This window comes from Jaculus jaculus, chromosome 8, assembly GCF_020740685.1.
Source record: "Jaculus jaculus isolate mJacJac1 chromosome 8, mJacJac1.mat.Y.cur, whole genome shotgun sequence".
In the NCBI taxonomy this organism is placed as follows: domain Eukaryota; kingdom Metazoa; phylum Chordata; class Mammalia; order Rodentia; family Dipodidae; genus Jaculus; species Jaculus jaculus.
This window is the reverse complement of record NC_059109.1, coordinates 1908417-1930709: the sequence shown is the minus strand read 5'-3', so window position 1 is coordinate 1930709 and position 22293 is coordinate 1908417. Positions and strand designations below refer to the sequence as shown.

Genomic DNA, 22293 nt, shown 5'->3' with positions numbered 1-22293 from the left:
TTTGTGCAGAGAGTGGGTTGTGCATCCTCACAGAGCGCCGCTTCTCGTGACCTCCCTCTGTCTACCTTCTCTTCCTAGCACCTCAGAGCGCCCCCAGCCCAGAAACCCCACCACGCCTGGGAGAGCTGTGGGTGACAGACCCCACCCCAGACTCACTGCACCTCTCTTGGACCGTCCCTGAGGGCCAGTTCGACTCCTTCATGGTCCAGTACAGAGACAGGGATGGGCGGCCCCACGTGGTCCCTGTGGAAGGACCTGAGCGCTCGGTTACGGTGTCGACCCTGGATCCCAGTCACAAATACAGATTCACTCTCTTTGGGATTGCCAACAAGAAGCGGTATGGCCCCCTCACTGCCGACGGCACCACCGGTGAGTGGCTCTCTCCTAGACCCCCATGTGACCTCTGTCTCCCCTCTGTACATGTCCTCAGCTGGTAGCTAGCTGGGCCTCCCAGCAAATGGCTGACTCCAGTGTCCTGGCTCTGCTCCCAGGCTGAGGGGCAGCCAGCCTCCCCCCCGTGCTGGGCCTCTTCCATCCCATTCAGTGTACTCCACAAGGCCCAGAAGGTGTGTCATACTCGGGTTGTGCCAGACTTCCCGAATTCGGCACTCAGGCCCCCACCCCAGCCTGCCTGTTCTGCACCTGGCTCACTCCTCTCCTTTACAGCCCCAGAAAAGGAAGAGGAGACCCCTCACCCCGAGACCCAGGAACAGCCCCTCTTGGGGGAGCTAACAGTGACTGGTGTGACCCCAGACTCCCTGCATCTCTCCTGGACCGTGGCACAGGGCCCCTTCGACTCCTTTGTGGTCCAGTACAAGGATGCCCAGGGGCAGCCCCAGGCCGTGCCCGTCGTGGGAGATGAAAATGAGGTCACTGTCCCAGGCCTGGAGTCCAACCGGAAGTATAAGATGAACCTCTACGGGCTTCGTGGCAGGCAGCGTGTGGGGCCTGTGTCTGTGGTGGCCAAGACGGGTGAGTCACAGCCCCACACGTCTCCATCTCCCTCCCCAGCTGGCCCTGGCCCCAGCCCTCTCTCCCTGCTCACACTGCACAGGCCTCTGCCTCCTTTCCCCCAAGCTGCTTTCCTGTCCTTGAGCCCCAGGACTCCTGGCCCGGCCTCTGGCTTTGAATATCCCCAGCTTTGCTTCCCAGCTCTGAGAGCAGGCCCCATACCCCCATTCCAAGTGCCTAGAGTGCTCCTGCACCCCCACTGGCCTCCCGCATGTGCCCTTCCCTGCAGCCACTGTGTACTCTCCCAGTTTATACTGGGCTCCTCTCTGCCCTGAATGGGGCCATCACTGGTGAGCTTCTGCCCCCCACTTTCTATAACCTCACTTCATGGCCACTTTGCTCAGAGGTGGCAGATCCAGGGGGCCAGGCTGCTACGTTGTCCCAGCCTCTTCCCTGTGAAAAGGACTCTTCTCTGCCCCCACCCCCCAACTCTCAGCCAGCTTGGCATCACCCTGTTCTTCCATGTCCCTAGCCTCTCATTGCCTGGGCCCTGCCTTCCACTGTTGGCATGCTGGTGGGGAACATGGGCTCTGGAGGCAGCTGCCTGCTTCTTACTGCCAGCTTCACAGCTTCCTGTTGGTGGGAGCGTCTGCGGGTCACTTAACCTCTCTGTGCCCATATTCCCTACTGTCAAGTGGGGCCCATGATGGTGACACCAAACAAAGCTGTTCATATGTGGGTAGGAGAAATGGCTCAGCAGTGCAGGTACTTGCCTACAAAGCCTAACAACCTGGGTTCAGTTCCCTGCTGTCCACATAAGCCAGGTGCAGAAAGCGGCACACGCTTCTGGAGCTCGTTTGCAGCAGCTGAAGGCCCTGGCACACCCATCCTCTCTGTCTGTGCCTCTTTTCTCTGCCTCTCTCTCTTTTGAGGTAGGGTCTCACTCTAGCCCAGGCTGACCTGGAATTCACTATGTAGTCTCAGGGTGGCCTCGAACTCACGGCAGTCCTCCTACCTCTGCCTTCCGAGTGTTGCAATTAAAGGCGTGCACCACCACGCTGGTTTAAGCCTTTAATCCCAGCACTCAGGAGCCCCACAGGGTCCTAACTGCAGGAGGCACTGGGTGTGCGCCCACAGAACTGGGAGTACAGAACCAACCAGGGAAGAGCAGAGCCCTTCCTAGCCCCACCCACCGGGATCTTTCTCCCACTCTTTTTTTTTTCTCCCACTCTTGTTGGGAGCCCTGCCTTAGCGAAGCATTCCTCAGGGTTCAAGGGTGTGGGTAGACGTTGGCGGTGGGGGAGGGGGATAGGACCACATTCCATGATCTTGTCCACTTGAGAGAGGCCATGGGAGAGACGCAAGGAGAGACCAGGTCTTCCAAGAGCTTGGCTTTCTGAGCTTAGTGCTGTCTGTGACGTGGGATGGGACAGTCCTCAGAGATGTCCTCTCTCCTTGTCTTAGCAGTGAGGGGCCCCCCAGAACCACCTTTGCACTCCAGTTAGCAGACAGGACAGCAGCCTGGTTCAGCTCCTTCCGTCTATCAGCACCTGGAAGGTGAAGGCCACAGGAGCCTTCTGCAGAGGGACATACCTGCTGGAGCTGCCCTGCTGTCCCTGTCGATGACACTCTTAATGGCTTCTGTTCTCTCAGCACCACAGGGTAGTGTGGATGAGACCCTCAGCCCCACAGAGCCTGGCACAAAGGCCACAGAACCCCCTGAGAAGCCCCGCCTGGGGGCGGTGACCGTGACAGAAGCCACTACCGACTCTCTGAGCCTCTCCTGGACAGTCCCTGAGGGACAGTTTGACCACTTCCTGGTCCAGTACAGGAACGGGGACGGGCAGCCCAAGGTGGTGCGGGTGCCGGGACATGAGGACCAGGTCACCATCCCGGGCCTGGAGCCAGACCACAAGTACAAGATGAACCTGTATGGCTTCCACAGCGGCCAGCGCGTGGGCCCCGTGTCTGCCATCGGGGTGACAGGTTAGTAGTTGTGGGAGCCCCAGGGTGGGACCCGCTGGGAGGTGACCCTCAGCTCTTTGGTGACAGTGAGTGAGAATCAGTGTGCAGTGTTTGACCAAGGCTATGTGACTCCCCTGGCCAGGGACCATCGAGACCTTGGTGGTGATGTCTGCGCAAGTCCCCTCAGCTGACCTGGGAGTGTGGGTATTGTTAGGGTTCGAGACTGACCAGAGGGACATGGGGATATGAGAAAGAAAGAAGAGCCAACCACAGCAGCACATGAAGGATTTCTGATTCACTGACCTCCCTGAAAAAATTGATTGAATCATAAAACTTACAAGTTTGAAGTGGCCAGACTCTGGAAGTTATCAGGCCATGGAGGATCCAGCCCAGCCCTCTCAGGGAGTGATCAGTAGACAAAGGCAGGGGCTTGGCCTTCCCATTATTCACTCCCAAAGAAAAGTAAACAGTGAATAGAGACAACTTAAAGTTTGTTTACCCTTACCCCCCACCTGCCCCCAGCTCGTGCTGTCCTGAAGGCCAACTCCTTAAAACCCCCAATGTCCACTCAAGGGGCCGCCGCTCTCATTTCCCGTGGGAGAAGGCTGCCCTCGGTGCACTCCATTAAAGCCCGTGTTGTTGAGGTCGGCTCTTCTCTCTCATATTCCTCACGTCGCTCTGGTCGATCCTGAATTCTAACAGGTACCTTTGTCAGGTGTTATCTGAGTCCCAAGGGAAAGTTCTTAGGACTCACATGGTGGCCACAGCTTCTGCACCCTGCTCCCCAAGATGCAAGGTCAGGTACTGGGGACCCTGCCTCACCCTCTCTGTGTCCCCTTCTCAGCTGCAGAGGAAGAGACCCCCACGGAGCCCAGCACAGAGGCCCCACAGCCCTCTGAGGAGCCGCTCCTGGGGGAGCTGACGGTGACAGGATCCTCTCCAGACTCCCTGAGCCTGTCCTGGACCGTCCCCCAAGGCCACTTCGACTCCTTCACCATCCAGTACAAGGACAGGGACGGGCAGCCCCAGGTGGCGCGTGTCGATGGCCAGGAGAGGGAGGCCACCGTGGGGGAGCTGGAGCCAGGGCGCAAGTACAAGATGCACCTGTATGGACTCCGCGAGGGGCAGCGCGTGGGCCCCGTGTCCGCCGTGGGCGTGACTGGTGAGTGTGGCTGGGGTCCTCTTATGTTTCCTGTTATGACTAAGTCCCATGCTCCTGCGGTCCATTTCTCTGTAACTGCCTTGCAGTCGTGGTGCCTAGCCTGCTTGGCAAAGCCTAGACAGCAGGTGCTAAGGACTTAGGCTGCCACCAGCTTCTGTCACCCTGGACTAGTTTTAATTGTTCTATGCTTTTGTTTCCCTGGCTACAAAGTGAGGATAAGGGCTGCCTCAGGGAGACATTGTGAGGACGAAATGCATTAACAAACACAGTCATTAAGGAGGGGCCCAGCAAGGAGCATGCCTAGGGTGAGCCTTAGGGTGTGCTGCTCTAATCATTGTGATGGGGGGTTGTTGTCCACCTGTTCCCTTTTGCTGGTCCAGCAGCTTGGCTGGCCAGAATACACCTCAGACTTCCATCTCCTCACTGCAGCTTTTAGATGCAGAAAACAGCCCCGCCACAGCCCTAATTACGGGACCTTCTCCACTACCGCGTGGGCCTCACCCGGGCACCTTCCCTCCAGAGCCTTAGCCCAAGAGGCCTTGGGGGCAGCAGTGTCTCTGGACCTCACCTGCCAGCTTGGTCATAACAAACAAATAACATAACATAACAACAAATATACATAACATAAATAAACATAACAACAAATCTCTTCTTCTTAGATCACTGCAACAAAAGCATACCTTTTCCAAAAAATGTGTATTATAGGGAAGGGTTGGGGATGTAGCTCAGTTGGTAGAGTGCCGGTCTAGCATGCACGAGGCCCTAGATTCAATCTTCAGCATTGCATAAAACTAGCATCCTATAATCCCAGTACTCAAGAGGTAGAGACAAGAGGATCAGAAGTTCAAGGTCATCCTCAGCTACACAGCAAGGCCACTCTAGGTTATATGAGACCCTGTCCCGAAACCCTAACATGCAAAAAAATAAAAGTGAAAAAAGTCAGATGTGGTGGCACACCTTAGGCAGGAGAATTGTCACAAGTTTGAAGCTAGCCTGGGTTACATAGTGAGTTTTTGGCCAGCATGGGCTACAGTGTGAGACCCTGCTTTTAAAAAAAAGAAAAAAGGGGCTGGAGAGGTGGCTTAGTGGTTAAGGCATTTGCCCACAAAGCCAAAGGATCCCGGTTCAACTCTTCAGGACCCATGTAAGCCAGATGCACAAGGGGGCACATGCATCTGTAGTTTGCTTGTAGTGACTGAATGCCCTGGCATGCCCATTCTCTCTCTCCCTCTTTCTCTTTCCCTCTCTCTCAAATTAAAAAAAAATATATTTTTTTTTTAAAAGAAAAAAGTGGGCTGGAGAAATAGATGGCTTACCAGTTAAGGCATTTGCCTGCAAAGCCTAAGGACCCAGGTTTGAGGCCCCAGGATCCATGTAAGCCAGATGCACAAGGTGGCGCATGTGTATATCTGGAATTCATTTGCAGTAGCTGGAGGCCCTGATATACCCATTCTCTCTATATTTGTCTCCCCCCCCCCACTCAAATAAAGAAAAAAGCCATGGCAGCAGAGAAACACACAGGTTCCCTGAACAGAGCTTGTGTACTTCACAAGGCTCAACAGCATGGTGGCTCCTTTGCCTCATTCAGGACTGAGAGGAGGGGATGGAACGGGCCACCCACCTTGTCACGTGTTCTCAGCTCAGTGGGCTACACTCAGACCTGCCTGTGGGGAGGTCGCCCACTGCCTGTACCCCTGAGGCTAGATAACGTGAAGCCCGTATCTCGGACATGCCCTGGATAAAGTGGAAGTGGCCTATGCTGCGATGCCAAAGGACCCAGGTTCAGTTCCCCAGAACCCACGTAGGCCAGATGCACACAGCGGATGAGGCCTATGAGGAAGGAGCACGCCTCTGCCCATTCCCAGGGCAGCCAGGCCCCGAGAGGCTGGAGCGGCTGGCCGCTCACACCTGCTCTGTCTGTGCCTGAGGAGGTTCGAGCAGCTAGTCAGCCCGGCGTCTGAGCCGGGGAAGAGCTGCCCCAGTCATACTCTCGCACAGTGGCAGTCTCGCCTCGCCATTAAGCCCGACCGTGGCAGTCAGGTTTGGTGGCCAAGGGCAGTTTCTGCCTGTCCTGGAAACGGGTGGAGAGGGGCCTAAAACACGAGGGACCTGAGGGTGCAGAAGGCCCGAGAAAGGAAAGTGCAAGTGCGGCTGCTGTCGATGGTGGATGTCCGGTTGTCGCTCTGCCCGCTGCCCTGCCCTGCCTCCCTCCTTCCAGCACCTATGTCCCGCTGCCTGCCCAGACTCGTGGCGGTCTCCAGGCCATTGCAGGCAGGCCTTCCCCATGTGGAGTCTAGTCTTGCAAGTCCGAGAAACAAGCTCTTGGGAAGCCCACCTGCTCAGCTGCTTCCTCTCCCACCTTGCCTCTTGAGATCGCCTTCCAGTGCAGTCACGAGTGGCGTGGCGTGGCGTGCCTCCCTCCCGCACTCGGCTCCGGGCTGTGCGGACAGCCTGGCACTCAAGCAAGCATTGCCGAGCCACTGTGTGCCCCTGCGCGGGGACCCAGGCTCAGGGTCTGGGGGAGGGGGCTGGGAACAAGTTACCCAGAGCCTGCGCCGCCGAGGAGAGCATACATAGCCCTGTAGGCGAGATGGCAAGGGCTGCTTAGGGTGCGGAGCCTGAGTGAGGCGGGGAGGAGGTGGGAAGGCAGCACGGCGACTCCCCAGCAGAGGGGGACACACGCAGACTGGCAGTGGGGGACCCCCACATCTACAGCAACAGGCAGTGAGGTGTTGTCTGGAGTGGGGGAACAGCAGGGGACAACGTGTGAGATAAACGTGGGGCACCTAGGACTCCCTTGTAAGAACGTGGCTCTTCCCCAGGCATGGTGGTGTGCACTTGTATGCCCAGCAGTTGAGAAGTAGAGGCAGGAGGATCAGGACTTCAAGGCTGGCCTTTGCTATTTAGGGAGCTTGAGGCCAACCTGGGCTGCATGTGACCCTGCCTAAAAATAAACAAACAAACAAAAAAAAACCCCACCATGCTTAGACTTTGGCATTTGCTCTGAGAGGAGAAAGCCAGAGTAATGTGATAACACGACCCCTCTGGCTGGAGACCCAGCTCACCAAAGGAAGGGGGATGCCAGGGAAAACAGGTGCCATGCCCCTGTTAAGAGCTCTTGTAGTCAGGGAAGTTGGGAGGGGTAGATCCCAAGGAAGTAAACACATTTACCACTGGGCCATGCAGGGTGGAAAGCAGGAGGAGTGACTCCAGAGATGTTAACCCAAGTGTCTGGAAGAGTGAGGCTGTCATGAGGGTATAGGTGTCTGGGGTAGGGGACCAGGGAGTGTTCTGACAGGGTATTTGGAGTCAGTGACATACAGACAGCATTTCAGCCACTTTCCTGATGACTGCTGGCACACCTCCCTGCCATGCACAGTCCAATTCCTAGCAGGGACTTGGTGACGGGTCACTGGCAGTCAGATGTTGCTAACTGATACAGTTGGGTTTTTTTTGTTTGTTGTTTGTTTCCTTTCCCAGTTTCTCGTGGTAGGGTCTCACTCTAGTCCAGGCTGACCTGGAATTCCCTGTGTAGTCTCAGGGTGGCCTCGAACTCATGGCAGTACTCTTACCTCTGCCTGCCGAGCGCTGGGATCAGAGGTGTGTGCCACCACGCCTGGCTCTGATGCGGCTTTTACATCACAGCATCTGTGGGGACCCTTCCTAACATCCCCTGCCATCTGTCTCGGCCTCACAAACAGGAGAAGTGACCTCTCCAGCCACCGAGCCCCCTTTGGAGCCACGCCTGGGAGAGCTGACCGTGGAAGGCATGACCCCCAACTCTGTGAGCCTCTCGTGGACAGTCCCTGAGGGACAGTTTGACTCCTTCGTTGTCCAGTACAAAGACAGGGACGGGCAGCCCCAGGTGGTGCCCGTGGATGCAGACCAGCGTGAGGTCACTGTGCCAGACCTGGAACCTGCCAGAAAGTACAAGATGAACTTCTACGGGCTATATGGCAGGCAACGTGTGGGTCCCCTCTCTGTCGTGGCCATGACGGGTAAGTGAGGGGCCCGTCAGTCTCCACCCCTGGTTACCCGCAGCCTCAAGACCCTTGTTGCAGCCCAGCGCGGACACCACCGCCTCTCACTCCTAAGGCTCAGACATCTTAGTCTGGTCTCTGACCTCTTGACCCCTCCCCAGGGCTGGAACCTTTCTGCCTTCCAGTGGCTTCCTCATCTGCACCCCACCCTGACCCTTCTCTAATGTCCTCTCTTTTGGCCTCTCCCTCTGACTGCACAGCAGTTTCCTCACATTCTCTTGACGACTGCTGTGGCTTGGATCGCAGCTGTCCCCTCCCACGTCCTCACACCCGCCCGTCTCAGAGGTCCCAGCCGCCTGGTCCAAGTCACATGCTTTTCTGACCAGCCCACCCCCCCCCTTCCTTCCTCCCTCAGCCTCTGGCGCCCCGTCTGCCTCAGGGCTTCTGAGCGCAGGCTCACATGGTCTGTGTGCTGGTGCTCCCAGTCCACCCTTGGTGTGCTTAAGACTGTCCAGGATGAAACGGACGTGAGCACAAAGGGCACTGGTCTGGACACAGCCCTCAGTGTCCGCAGGCTTCACAGCCATCTACAGTACAGGCCTTTTTTGACACGTGTGCATGTCAAGGATGTGTGGTGTGTACTTGTGTGTGCAGAACATCAGGTGTCCCCTACCACTCTTCTGAGTGTTTTCTTTCTTCTTTTTAAAATATTTTATCTGGGCTGGAGAGATGGCTTAGCGATTAAGCGCTTGCCTGTGAAGCCTAAGGACCCTGGTTCGAGGCTCGACTCCCCGGGACCCACGTTAGCCAGATGCACAAGGGGGCGCATGCGTCTGGAGTTCGTTTGCAGTGGCTGGAGGCCCTGGCGTGCCCATTCTCTCTCCCTCTCCCTATCTGCCTCTTTCTGTCCCTCTCTCTCTCAAATAAATAAACAAAAATAACAAAAAAATTTAAAATATTTTATCTATTTATTTGCAAGGAGAGAGAGAGGAAAGGTGGGAGGGAGAGAGAATGGGTGCACCAAGGCCTCTAGCCACTGTAAACAAACTCCAGGTGCATTGCCACTTTATGCATCTGGCTTTACATGGGTACAAGGGAATTGAACTTGAGACATCAGGCTTGGCAAGCCTTAAGCCACTGAGCCATCTTCCAGACTAGAAAATATCTTTTAAAAAAATTTACTTATTGATTTATTTATTTAATTTATTTGAGAGAGCAAAAGTGGGAGAGAGAGAGAGCACCAGGGCCTCTAGCCACTGCAAAAGAATTCCAAATGCATGCGCCCCCTTGTGCATCTGGTTTAAATGGGTCCTGGAGAGTCAAACTGGGATCCTTTGGCTTTGCAGGTAAATTCTTTAACTGCTAAGCCATCTCTCCAGACCTGAAAATACCTTTTTTAATGTTGTGTCTGTACCGAATGTGTACAGAGTTTTTACTTGTCATAAGCAAGATGGTTGTCAATTATGTCAATTCTTTTTTTGTTTGTTTGTTTTTGTTATTCGAGGTAGGGTCTTGCTCTGGCCCAGGCTGACCTGGAATTCACTACGTGGTCTCAGGGTACCCTTGAACTCACGGCGATCCTCCTACCTCTGCCTCCCGAGTGCTGGGATTAAAGGCGTGCGCCGCCACGCCCGGCTTATGCCAACTCTTGTATAGCAGCAGGCATCATATGTCTTGTCACAGCAAGATTATCAACTGCACGAGGCATCATACATAATCTAAGATGATTCAGAGTTTTCAGGAGGATGTGGGCAGGTTACGTGCAAGTACTGTTCTATCTTTTGATGTTACTTATTAGTCTAGCATGTGTATGTGAGAGGTGTGTGCATATGTGTTTGCATGTTCTATGTGTGGGCACACGTGTGATGGTGCACATGCCTGTGTGTGTACACATGCCTGAGGAGGCCAGGAGCCAGTGTTAGGCGTGTCTTCTTTAGGTGCTCTGCACCTTATTTTCATTTATTTGTTTTGTGTGTGTGTTGTGTGTGTGTTTTGAGGTAAGATCTCACTCTAGCCCAGGCTGACCTGGAATTCACTGTGTAGTCTCAGGGTGGCCTCAAACTCAAGGTGATCCTCCTACCTCTGCCTCCCGAGTGCTGGGATTAAAGGTGTGTGCCACCATAGCTGGCTTTTTTTTTTTTTTTAAAAGGTAGGAGCTCCTTGTAGCCCAAGGTGATCCTTATACCTCAGCCTTCTTAGTGCTGGCATTATAGATGTGAGCCACCACATCCAGCTGGACACACCAGGGCTTCCTGCTGCAAATGAGCTCAGCACATGTGGCACTTGTGCATCTGCAGTTACTTGGATACTAGGGAATCCGACCTGAGCCATCAGCCTTTACCAGGAAGCGCCTTTAACCGGCTGAGCCATCTCTCCAGCCCTCAAAACAGTTCTTAACCTGATTTATGACTTGGCAGTATGTGGACGTCTTTATTAACTTTATTAATGTAACAAGCCCTGGTGGCAGGTTTAACAAAGTACATTGACAAGTAGAGATGAGTGTAAAAAGTATTTTGAAGTTTCTGAAATAGGTCTAAGGTGACAGGGAACCTTCTTATTTATTTATTTATTTGAGAGAGAATGGGCATGCCAGGGCCTCCAGCCACTGTAAATGAACTCCAGACATATGTACCACCTTGTGCATCTGGCTTATGTGGGTACTGGGGAATTGAACCTGGGTCCTTAGGCTTCGCAGGCAGATGCCTTAACCACTAAGCCATCTCTCCAGCCCTATTTATTTATTTATTTTGAGAGAGAGAGAGAATGGGCGCACCAGGGCCTTCACCAGCTGCGAATGAACTCCAGACGCGTGCGCCCCCTTGTGCACGTGTGGGACATGATGCACTTGTGTCACTGTGCATCTGGCTTACATGTGGCATGGAGATTCGAGCAGGAGTGTTTAGGCTTCCCAGGCCAGCGCCTTAACCACTGAACCATCTCTCCAGCCCCCCTTTTTTTTTTTATAATGGTGGCAGAGTCACAAGTGCTGCTGACCCTGCAGCAGTGGCCCTGCCACAGGTCAGTTAGGTACCAGCCAAGACAGAAGAAACGGTTCTCCACCCCAGCCCCTGCCCCAGTGACGCCAGCTGAGCTCATCGCCCCTCCAGGACCTCAGCCATGCTCTGTCTTCTTATCCTAGACCCCCTCCCACCAGCACCAGCAACTGAGTCCTCCAAGTTCTCCCCGGAACCACGCCTGGGAAACCTGACTGTGACAGACGTGACCCCTGACTCCGTGGGCCTCTCGTGGACCATCCCTGAGGGTGAATTTGACTCCTTCATGGTCCAGTACAAGGATAGGGATGGGCAGCCCCAGGTGGTGCCGGTGGCGGGAGACCAGCGCGAGGTCATTGTCCCTGGCCTGGAGCCCAGCAAGAAATACAAGTTCCTGCTCTTTGGGACCTGGGATGGGAAACGACGTGGCCCAGTCTCGGTGGAAGTGAAGACAGGTAAGGACCCCGGGTGACCGAGCTGTGGATCAGCCTTCTCCACAGTGTTCAAACTCCCTTCTGGCCACCCGCCCCAGTCCAGAGCAGAGAAGGACTTGACTGTGGGGCCATGTCTTGAATCTGTTCTTCTGCGTTCTTTCCTGTTTTCTTATCATTTTTGCTTCTATTGGGTGGAAGAGCCCTTCCTAGAAGATGGGCAGTGGGAACATAGGCACTGGCAGAGGGCTGGAGCTTGCCACGAGTCCGTCCTGCTGCCCTGGGTGCAATAATTCCATCACCCCTCCCCCCGAGGGTTTTGCCCTGTCTGCTGAAACTCTCACCTGGTTCTTACTCCTCCAAGCTGCTCATCTGCCTCCAGTAGAGGCTCCCCTTCCTCCTCTGCCCTCCTGGAACCGCTAAAACTGGAAGCCAGAGGAGACCTGCCCAGCTTGGCTCTTTCTTGGAGTTTGGGCCAGGCCCTTCCCTGCCCCTGGGGGCTCCCTGTTGCCAGAAACCTCTCGCAATAACAATGCCGTCAGTGGTTTGCTGTCCAAGAGGGCAGTGGGCCAGCTTCTTCCCAGGCCTGGACAGCTCCTTTGGTAGACATGAGATCCCTTCCTCATGTGAGCTCTCCCATGTCACCCCCAGTCCTCACAACACACAATGCTTGCGGTCCCACGCCTCTACCAGCCCTCCTGGGGGGACCAAGATTTCCCAAGTCCAGTCAGTAGAGAGTAGGGAAGGGAGTGAGGCCAAGGAAGACTCACGCCCCGTAGCATCCTGCCTCCTCCACCTGCCCACCCTTGACATACAACCTGTGTGTTCTTGGCATTCTCTGGGGCACAGTGAGGTCACTCAACAGGGGCTCTTGGGTAAAAAGAATCAGATAGAGACCAAGGTCACCATCAGCTGTGCCCTGGTAAGGGACATCTTTAAGAGATGAGAGGAGGGGCTGGAGAGCTGGCTCAGCCATTTAGGTGCTTGCCTGCAAAGCCTAATGACCGGATTTTGGTTCCCCAGTACCCACATAAGGCTAGATGCAACAATAGTGCATGCATCTGGAGTCCGTTTGCAGTGGCTAGAGGCCCTGGTGCATCCATTCTCAGCCTCTCTCACTTCTTGCAAATAAATAAATGAAACTATTTAAAAAACGGGGTCTGGAGAGATGGCTCTGTGCTTAAGGCGCTTGCTTGCGAAGCCAAAGGACCATGGCCCAGGGATGGGCTTTTGAAACCTAGGATGGGGTTTCAGTTCTCCAGGACATACATAAGCCAGATGCATACAATGGCGCACACATGTGCAGTTCATTTGCAGCAGCTGGAGGCCCTGACAGGTCCATTCTCCGTCTCTCTCTCTCTGTCTCTGTCTCTTTCTCTCTCTCTCTCTCAAATAAATAAATTAAATTTTAAAAAAACAACCAAGATGAGATGAGTTGGGTGAGCCATGAGGAGGGGCCCTAGGTCCGGGTGAGTGACTCAGGCCAAAAGACCTCTCTGCATGTGGGTCAAGTGGAGCCGGTTGTGGCTAGATGGAAATGGTGGGGAGGATGGGAGGGTAATGGAAATATCTTGAGTAGCACTGACCATTTGAGTCTTTCTGGATTTTTCCAACCGTAGTGGGAGGTGGTAAAAAAAAAAAAATCATTTTGGAAAAAATAAGCACAAGAACCTTCCCTCTCTATCAGCTGCCCGAGGTGACGCCAGTCCTGGGGCCCCACCCCGCCTTGGGGAACTGTGGGTGACAGAGCCCACCACAGATTCCCTACGTCTCTCCTGGACGGTTCCTGAAGGCCACTTCGACTCTTTCATGGTCCAGTTCAAGGACAAGGGTGGGCCCCAGGTGGTGCCCATCGAGGGCCGTGAGCGCACAGCCACCATCAGGCCCCTGGATGCTGGCCGCAAGTACAAGTTTCTCCTCTATGGCCTCCTGGGCAAAAAGCGCTTCGGCCCCCTCACTGCGGATGGCACCACGGGTGAGGCACTCCCCCAGCAGGGCCCAGAGCAGCAGGCAGTCACTTGTGGTGGAAGTTCCCTTCCCCATGTCCTTGCGAGCCTGTCCCGGGGCCTCTCTGCCCTGCCCTTCGAGGTCACATGCCTCCCATGAGCAGCTCAGCCATTTCTTGGCCTTCCCCTCATGTCAGAGCCCCCGAGCACTGCGGAGCACACCAGAGGGAAGCAGCCTGCAAAGCCACGCCTGGGAGACGAGCTGCAGGTGACCGACGTGACTCAGGACTCCGTGGGCCTCATGTGGACGGTCCCTGAGGGCCAGTTTGACTCCTTTGTGATCCAGTACAAGGACAAGGACGGGCAGCCCCAGGTGGTGCCCGTGGAGGGCAGCCTCAGGGAGGCCAGGGTCTCGGGCCTGGACCCTGCCCGCAGGTACAAGCTGCTGCTCTATGGCCTGCACAGCGGCAAACGTGTGGGTCCCCTCTCTGCCGTTGCTGTGACCGGTGAGTGTGAGAGCTCCCGAACACCTGGGCCTACTCCCGCCTGGTCCCTGGCTGGTTGGCTGGCTGTTAAGTTCCAAGCTTCCTGTTTCTCTTTGTCGAAAAAGGCCTGGTTTCCCTGAAGAGTAAATTACATAGCTTGCCGAAGAGCTTGACAAGTGCCTAAGTCGCAAAACCACTGTCACAGAGAGAACAGGAGCACCCCTGCGCTGTTCGCGGCAGAGCTTGGGCCCCGGCAGCACTTACAAGCTGCGTTCGACCACTCGTCCTCAGTCAGCCAATTAGACAGAGATTGATTCAGTGTGGCCCCATGGGGAAGGCCAGAGGACCAGTGACCCACCAAGTCCACTTTCTGACTCGAGGTTTAGGTTTAAATAAGAGCAAGAGGTGGTCGAGGTGGGGTCCCGCCATCATTATCTGAGCTCCAGTCTCTCCTACAGGGCGTCTGACAGGTTGTCAGAACTGCTTGCCATCTTTTCCTGGGGGACAAGCTCCCCACCTGTGGCTGGTCCCAGGCTTCAGCCTTTTCCTTCTCCCAGCATGAAATTCCTGGAGAAATCCCAGTTCGTTGTTTGAATAGTCTGATAGCCAAAGAAAAGTACACACGTGTCCCTAGACCTTCATCCTTCATTCCCCTTTCTACTCGGGTTCCTAGTCCCCCAGGGCCTCTGGCCACCGCTCTGTTTTTTGTCATCCCAGCCTTGTCTCCCTGCGTCTTGTTCCAGAGTCTGCGGGTCATGGCATCTTCTCTTTGGGTCTTTCCTTCCCTCCTTCCCTTCATTTACCCCTTCCTCCTCCCTCCCCACCCTCCTTCTCCTTGAGCTACCTGTTCAGCACAGAGCAGTCACCATCCCTCCCTGTCTCTGAACCAGCCCCCAGGGAAATAGCTGAGGCTGGGACCGAGAGCCCGACACATGCCGCCGTGGAGCCTCGCCTCAGGGAGCTGACCCTGGAGGAGGCCACGCCGCAGAGCCTGCATCTCTCCTGGATCACCGAGGGAGAGTTTGACTCCTTCGAGGTCCAGTATGCAGATAGAGATGGACAACTCCAAGTGGTCAGTGCAAGGGGCGACCAGAGTGACATCACACTCACTGGCCTGGAAGCCGACCGTAGATACCTGGTGACCCTGTATGGTTTTCATGATGGGCATCGTGTGGGTCCTGTTGAAATCGAGGCCCTGACAGGTGAGCGAAAGGAACTGTGGCACTCTTGTCACCTTCCAGGTAGCTGGGAGAATCCAGAGGCCAGCAACGTCCTTAAGGTCACTGCCCACCCTCTCCCTTTTTCCATGTTCAGCGCCACAGGAGGAGGAGGAGCCCTCAGAACCTCCCACCATGGCCCCCAAGCCCCGCCTGGGGGCGCTGACCGTGACAGACGCCACCCGAGACTCCCTGAGCTTCTCCTGGACAGTCCCTGAGGGACAGTTTGACCACTTCCTGGTCCAGTACAGGAACGGGGACGGGCAGCCCAAGGCGGTGCGGGTGCCGGGACATGAGGACCAGGTCACCATCCCGGGCCTGGAGCCAGACCACAAGTACAAGATGAACCTTTATGGCTTCCACAGCGGCCAGCGTGTGGGCCCCGTGTCTGCCTTCGGGGTGACAGGTGAGTGGTTGTGAGAGCCCCAGGGTGGACCTGGCTGGGAAGTGACCCTCAGCTCTTTGTTGACAGTGAGTGTTGATAGTGGCTGGAGACTGGTCAGTACCATAGGCCTGCTGTGGCTGAGATATGTCTCCCCCCAGAGCTGGCCTATGTGCCTGTGCCAATGGCTGTGCAGGTCCCCTCAGCTGACCTGGGAGCGTGGGCGTGTTTGTCAGACGTCAGACGTCACTGGGACTCAAGGGGAGCTTCTTTTAATTAATCTCAGGACCAGCAGTAGCTATCTCTTCTCCATCCTGCTCCCCAAGAGCCAAAGACACGTACTGGGGGACCCTGCCTCACCCTCTCCGTGCCCCCTCCTCAGCTGCAGAGGAAGAGACCCCCACGGAGCCCAGCACAGAGGCCCCACAGCCCTCTGAGGAGCCTCTTCTGGGGGAGCTGACAGTGACAGGATCCTCTCCAGACTCCCTGAGCCTGTCCTGGACCGTCCCCCAAGGCCACTTCGACTCCTTCACCATCCAGTACAAGGACAGGGACGGGCAGCCCCAGGTGGCGCGTGTCGATGGCCAGGAGAGGGAGGCCACCGTGGGGGAGCTGGAGCCAGGGCGCAAGTACAAGATGCACCTGTATGGACTCCGCGAGGGGCAGCGCGTGGGCCCCGTGTCCACCGTGGGCATGACTGGTGAGTGAGAGGAAAGAGTTCTCGGGTCTCAGAGAAATAAAGCTTCCAGTTTCCTCTACTGTAGACCCAGGAGTCCAAATCCCCAGTCTTCAACCCATCCTCTGCTCTCCAGTCCCTCAGCACAGACGGCATATGGAGTAGGGATGGCCCATCCCAATAAGGGCCAGGCCTGGCGGAGGCCTTGCATGCTGAGGCTGCTAAGATGCATCTCACCCACTGGCTTGTGCCCCTGCTTTGCAATGGGACTCTAGAGAGAACTTGAAGTGGGACTTGGACAAGGTCCATGAAATATCAGCTAACTCGTAAAAAAAAAAAGTTGGGTTTTCTTTTTTTTGTTTGTTTGTTTGTTTTCAAGGTAGGGTCTCACTCTAGCCAGGCTGTCCTGGAATTCACTCTGTCATCCCAGGCTGGCATCAAACTCACAGCAATCCTCCTACCTTTGCCTCCTGAGTTCTCAGATTAAAGGGGTGCACCACCACGCCTTGCTAAAATTATTTTTATTAATTTATTTTCAAGGAGGGAGAGATAGAGAATGAATGAATGAATGGGCAAGTCAGGACCTCATGCTACTGCAAATGAACTCTAGATGCAATGTACCACTTTGTGCATCTGGCTTTTTGTGGGTACTGGGGAATTGAACCCAGGCCATCAAGCTTGCAAGCAAGTGCCTTTAACAGCTAAGCCATCTCTTCAGCCCTAGAGCTGGATTTTTAAACAGTGTCAGGAAGGCCCTCAAAGATTAAAGAGCTACCTGGACCTGGTGGTCCATGAGTGTTATCCCAGCCCTTGGGATGTGGAGGCAGGAGGACCAGGAGTTCAAGGTCATCCTCCACCTCAGAGTGAGTTCAAAGCCAATCTGGACAATATGAGACCTTGTTTTAAAAAAGGAAGGGGCTGGAGAGATGGCTTAGCGGTTAAGCGCTTGCCTGTGAAGCCTAAGGACCCTGGTTCAAGGCTCAATTCCCCAGGACCCACATTAGCCAGATGCACAAGGGGGCGCACATGTCTGGAGTTCATTTGCAGTGCCTAGAGGCCTGGCAAGCCCATTCTTTCTCTTCTCTCTCTGCCGCTTTCTCTCTTTGTCTGCGACTGTCAAAATAAATAAATAAACAAAAAAATTGTTAAAAAAAAAAGAAGGAAGGAAGGGAAAAAAAGAAATTCAGGCTGGGTGTGGTGGCGCACACCTTTAATCCCAGCACTCGGGAGGCAGAGGTAGGAGAATCACCATGAGTTTGAAGCTATCCTGAGACTACATAATGAATTCCAAGTCAGCCTGAGCTAGAGTGAAACCCTACCTTGAAAAAAAAAAAAAAGAAAGAAAGAAAGAAAAGAAATTCAGGTAGCAGGAATAGTCAACACAGACCCTGAAGCCCACAGCTGCCTGGCATGTTGAACCACAGAAAGGTTTGGTGACCCTAAGCAGGGATAGAGTTCAGCCCAGGGCCAGGCGCCTTCTCACCTGGATCCAGGAGCTCCTTCTAGCAATACCAAGGAGTCTGTTTACATTCCTCCAGCCCCTGCAGAGAAGCCCACTGACAGCCCCACTGAGAAGCCCCGCCTGGGGGCGCTGACCGTGACAGACGCCACCCGAGACTCCCTGAGCTTCTCCTGGACAGTCCCTGAGGGACAGTTTGACCACTTCCTGGTCCAGTACAGGAACGGGGACGGGCAGCCCAAGGCGGTGCGGGTGCCGGGACATGAGGACCAGGTCACCATCCCGGGCCTGGAGCCAGACCACAAGTACAAGATGAACCTGTATGGCTTCCACAGCGGCCAGCGCGTGGGCCCTGTGTCTGCCATTGGGGTGACAGGTGAGTGGTTGAGGGAGTCCCAGGGTGGGACCAGTGGAGAGTGACCCCCAGCTCTTTGGTGGCAGTGAGTGGACATTGGTGGTCAGAGTCTGGTTGGCACCACAGGCTTGCTGTGGCCATGGCTGAGGCTGTGTGTCTTCCCCTGAGGCTGCTTGTGTCCCCTGCGCAGGGGCTGGGCTGTTTTCTGTCCAGGTCGCCTTGCCGACATGGGAGCATGGGTGTGTTTGTCATCTGTCAGCTAAGTCCCAAGGCAGGGAGGGTTCTCTGAACTGACCTTAGGACCCCATGGTGGCCACAGCTTCTCCATCCCTTTCCTCAAGACCCAAATATGTAATGGGGACCCTCCTCACACTCTTTTTTTTTTTAAAGAAAAAATGTTATTTATTTATTACAGAGAGAGGGAGAGAGACGGAGAATAGACACACCAGAGTTTCTAGTCACTGCAAACGAACTCCAGATGCATGTGCCACCATGTGCATCTGGCTTACATGAGATCTACAGAATTGAACCTGGGTCTGAAGGCTTCACAGGCAAGCGCTTAACCACTAAGCCATCTCTCCAACCCCTGACTCACCCTCTCCGTGTCCCCTCCTCAGCTGCAGAGGAAGAGACCCCCACGGAGCCCAGCACAGAGGCCCCGCAGCCCTCCGAGGAGCCGCTCCTGGGGGAGCTGACAGTGACGGGATCCTCTCCAGACTCCCTGAGCCTGTCCTGGACCGTCCCCCAAGGCCACTTCGACTCCTTCACCATCCAGTACAAGGACAGGGACGGGCGGCCCCAGGTGGCGCGTGTCGATGGCCAGGAGAGGGAGGCCACCGTGGGGGAGCTGGAGCCAGGGCGCAAGTACAAGATGCACCTGTATGGACTCCGCGAGGGGCAGCGCGTGGGCCCCGTGTCCACCGTGGGCGTGACTGGTGAGTGTGGCCATGGCATGCTTCCCTGGCAGTCTCCATCTTGCTTGCTGTCCGTATCCTCTCCACAGCCCTTGGCCTGACCACCTGCCGCCTGTTCACTCTGGGATGGCCCTTCTCTGACAGCAAGCCCCAGGGCTTTCCAGTTCTGATGTAACAGTTTCCCTTCTTTCCATCCTCACTGCAGGATTTGTTGTTGTTGTTGTTAGAACCACATTTACACTCACAGAGATCAAGCTAGCTGAGGTGACTACATCCTTTAGGCAGTATTTGTACAATGAGCTCATAGTACACCTCCATTGAAAATGCTTCAAAATAAAACGGCCTTACAGCGACCCATTGAAAAACACTGTCAAGCTGGGAATGGTGTGTACTGTCTTTAATCCCAGCACTCAGGAGGCAGAGGTAGGATCACTGTGAGTTCGAGGCCACCTTGAGATTACATAGTGAACTGCAGGTCAGCCTCCACTAACTAGAGCAAGACTCTACCCCCCCCCCCAAAAAAAGAAAAAAAGGCTAGAGAGTTGGCTTAGTGGTTAAGGTGCTTGCCTAGGAAGCCTAAGGACCCATATTTAACTCTCCAGATCCCACGTAAGCCAGACACACAAGGTGACACAAACATGCAAGGTTGCACATGTGCACAAGGTGGCACACATGGTGTCTGGAGTTTGATTTTAGCTGTGGGAGGCCCTGCTGCGCCAATTCTCTTCTCTGTCTCTCTCACTCATTAAAAAATAAAAAGGTCAAGCCGGGCGTGGTGGCGCACGCCTTTAATCCCAGCACTTGGGAGGCAGAGGTAGGAGAATCGCCATGAGTTCGAGGCCACCCTGAGACTCTATAGTGAATTCCAGGTCAGCCTGAGCTAGAGTGAAACCTTATCTCAAAAAACCAAAAAAATAAAATAAAATAAAATAAAATAAAATAAAATAAAAATAAATAAAATAAAATGTCAGTCGGCTTGCCAAGAAAGAAAGAGAGAGAGAGAGAAAGAAAAGGAAGGAAGAAGAGAGGAAGGAAGGAAGAAGGGAGGAAGGAAGGAAAAAAGACAGAAAGAAAAAGGAAAGAAAAAGAAAAATGCAGTCAGGCTGCCAAAGGTGCTTTCTTACCAAGCCTACTGACCTTTGGACCTGGGTACTGGGTTCAATTCTCCAGTGCCCATGTAAAACCTGATGCACAAAGTGGTGCATGCAGGAGTTGGTTTGCAGAGGCAAGAGATCCTAGTGCACTCATTCTCTAGCTTCTCACAAATAAATAAATAACAATATTTGAAAAGAAGGCCAGGTGTGGTGGCACACACATCTCAGTACTTGGGAGGTAGAGGTAGAAGGATCACCGTGAGTTCGAGGCCACCCTGAGACTCCATAGTGAATTCCAGGTCATCCTGGGATAGAGTAAGACCCTACCTCAGCCCCCCCAAAAAAAATAAAGAAAAGAAAAGAAAGGTGCAGCCAGTGAGCACTCCCTGGCTGACTGCTGCTCTGGTGGCGTTATCACTGGTGAGAAGTGGGAGGTGAGGCTTGGTTGGAAGAGACAGGTGGCTGGGGATGCTTCCTTGGACCCCCATCCTGCCCCGCCCCTTTCTTTTCTCTACCTCTTGGCCATCATGATGTGAACTGCTCTGTTCCCCACCATGTTGGACTGACATTCTGAAATTCATCCTTAGGAAAGGAAAAAAAGAAAAAGAAAAAAAGGGAAGAGAAAGTGGGAAAGCAGCCCTCAGGGTTCTGTCAGGTGCTGATGACATTTGACAGCCGCTGGCGTGGCAGGGGAGTTTGGGATGAGGTGTAGTGTCCTGCACACGGGTGGTTTTCTATTTTAGTTTCTTCGGAATTGTCCACATTTTCCAAAGTGGCAAGCATTTCTATTTTTCCTCCAAGCATTCCTTTTATACTCTCAGAAAAAGACAACGTCTTCTTCACGGCCCATCTGCCTTCTCTCGTCCTGGCAATTCAGTGCTTTTTAATTTTTTTTTTTTTTCTGAGGTAGGGTTTCACTCTGGCTCAGGCTGACCAGGAACTCACTATGTAGTCTCAGGGTGGCCTCGAACTCATGGCGCCACCACACCCAGCCCAATTTAGTGCTTTTCTAACTGTGAGAGAGTTCAACTCGACAGTTTGTAAGGCACAAGGGAGCAAGTCACCAGTCACCAAGTCCTCCAGGTCCTCTTGCGCCTGTCTTGGAGAGCACCTCCGAGGTGAGAGCTGCTGGGCAGGGGTGCACCCCTCTGTGACTCAAAGCTGGGGCTTGCAGACCGTCCAGGTGAAAGGTGCATGCCCACCCAGCCTTCCCCATCCGAGCTGACCCAGTTTCTGGACGTGCATTCAGCCAACTGCTGGGTTGTGAAGAACAGCAAGAACAGGGGACCATGGGAGAACTCCTCGCCTGGGGCCGGCTGCTAACTCTCACCCCTGGTCAGTGCCACATCCCCTTAACTGCTGTCCTGCATTCTCAGTACACACCGAACGGGGTGGTGTGGGGACCCATGTCCCCTCCTGCCGGCGTCACTCTCCACTCCCACCCCAACTCCCTTACTTATTCATGCTCAGAATCCAGCACAGGCCAGGTGTGGTAGCTCAGGCCTTTCATCTCAGTACTCCAGGGACAGACGTAGAGGGATAGCAGTGAGTTCAGGGCCAGCCTGAACTCACTGCTACAGTGAGATCCTACCTTGAAAACAAACAAAAATCCAGAATATTTCAAGCCCATGTTGTTATTGTTATTATTTATTTTTTATAATTTTTATCAATGAATTAATATTTTGTGTTTTTTTTTTAAATTTTTATTAACATTTTCCATGATTATAAAATATATCCCATGGTAATTCCCTCCCTCCCCACCCCCACACTTTCCCCTTTGAAATTCCATTCTCAATCATATTACCTCCCCATTACAATCATTGTAATTACATATATACAATATCAACCTATTAAGTATCCTCCTCCCTTCCTTTCTCCACCCTTTATGTCTCCTTTTCAACTTACTGGCCTCTGCTACTAAGTATTTTCATTCTCACACAGAAGCCCAGTCATCTGTAGCTAGGATCCCCATATGAGGGAGAACATGTGGCGCTTGGCTTTCTGGGCCTGGGTTACCTGACTTAGTATAATACTTTCCAGGTCCATCCATTTTTCTGCAAATTTCATAACTTCATTTTTCTTTATGTGGTTTTTTTTTTTTGAGGTAGGGTCTCACTCTAGCCCAGGCTGACCTGGAATTCACTACAAAGTCTCAGGGTGGCCTCGAACTCACAGCAGCCCTCCTACCTCTGCCTCCTGAGTGCTGGGATTAAAGGAGTGCTCTACCATGCCCAGCAAAATTTTGTTTTTTGTGTTTTGTTTTTTGAGGGAGGGTCTCACTCT

The 22293-nt window shown here is 53.9% G+C and overlaps 1 protein-coding gene across 3 annotated transcripts in view; it reads left to right on the top strand.

The window, feature by feature from the left end:
• The window catches only part of Tnxb (tenascin XB), a 74441-nt gene that overhangs the window by 26074 nt on the left and 26074 nt on the right, over positions 1–22293 (top strand). For all 3 annotated transcript variants that reach the window (XM_045157327.1, XM_045157326.1, XM_045157329.1), the window contains 13 exons: positions 79–369; positions 667–972; positions 2605–2937; positions 3761–4078; positions 7780–8076; positions 11198–11506; positions 13170–13457; positions 13626–13934; positions 14804–15115; positions 15228–15536; positions 15895–16212; positions 17727–18023; positions 18620–18937. In XM_045157327.1, the coding sequence (XP_045013262.1) occupies positions 79–369; positions 667–972; positions 2605–2937; positions 3761–4078; positions 7780–8076; positions 11198–11506; positions 13170–13457; positions 13626–13934; positions 14804–15115; positions 15228–15536; positions 15895–16212; positions 17727–18023; positions 18620–18937 (4005 nt within the window). The remainder of the gene's footprint in view (positions 1–78; positions 370–666; positions 973–2604; positions 2938–3760; positions 4079–7779; positions 8077–11197; positions 11507–13169; positions 13458–13625; positions 13935–14803; positions 15116–15227; positions 15537–15894; positions 16213–17726; positions 18024–18619; positions 18938–22293) is intronic.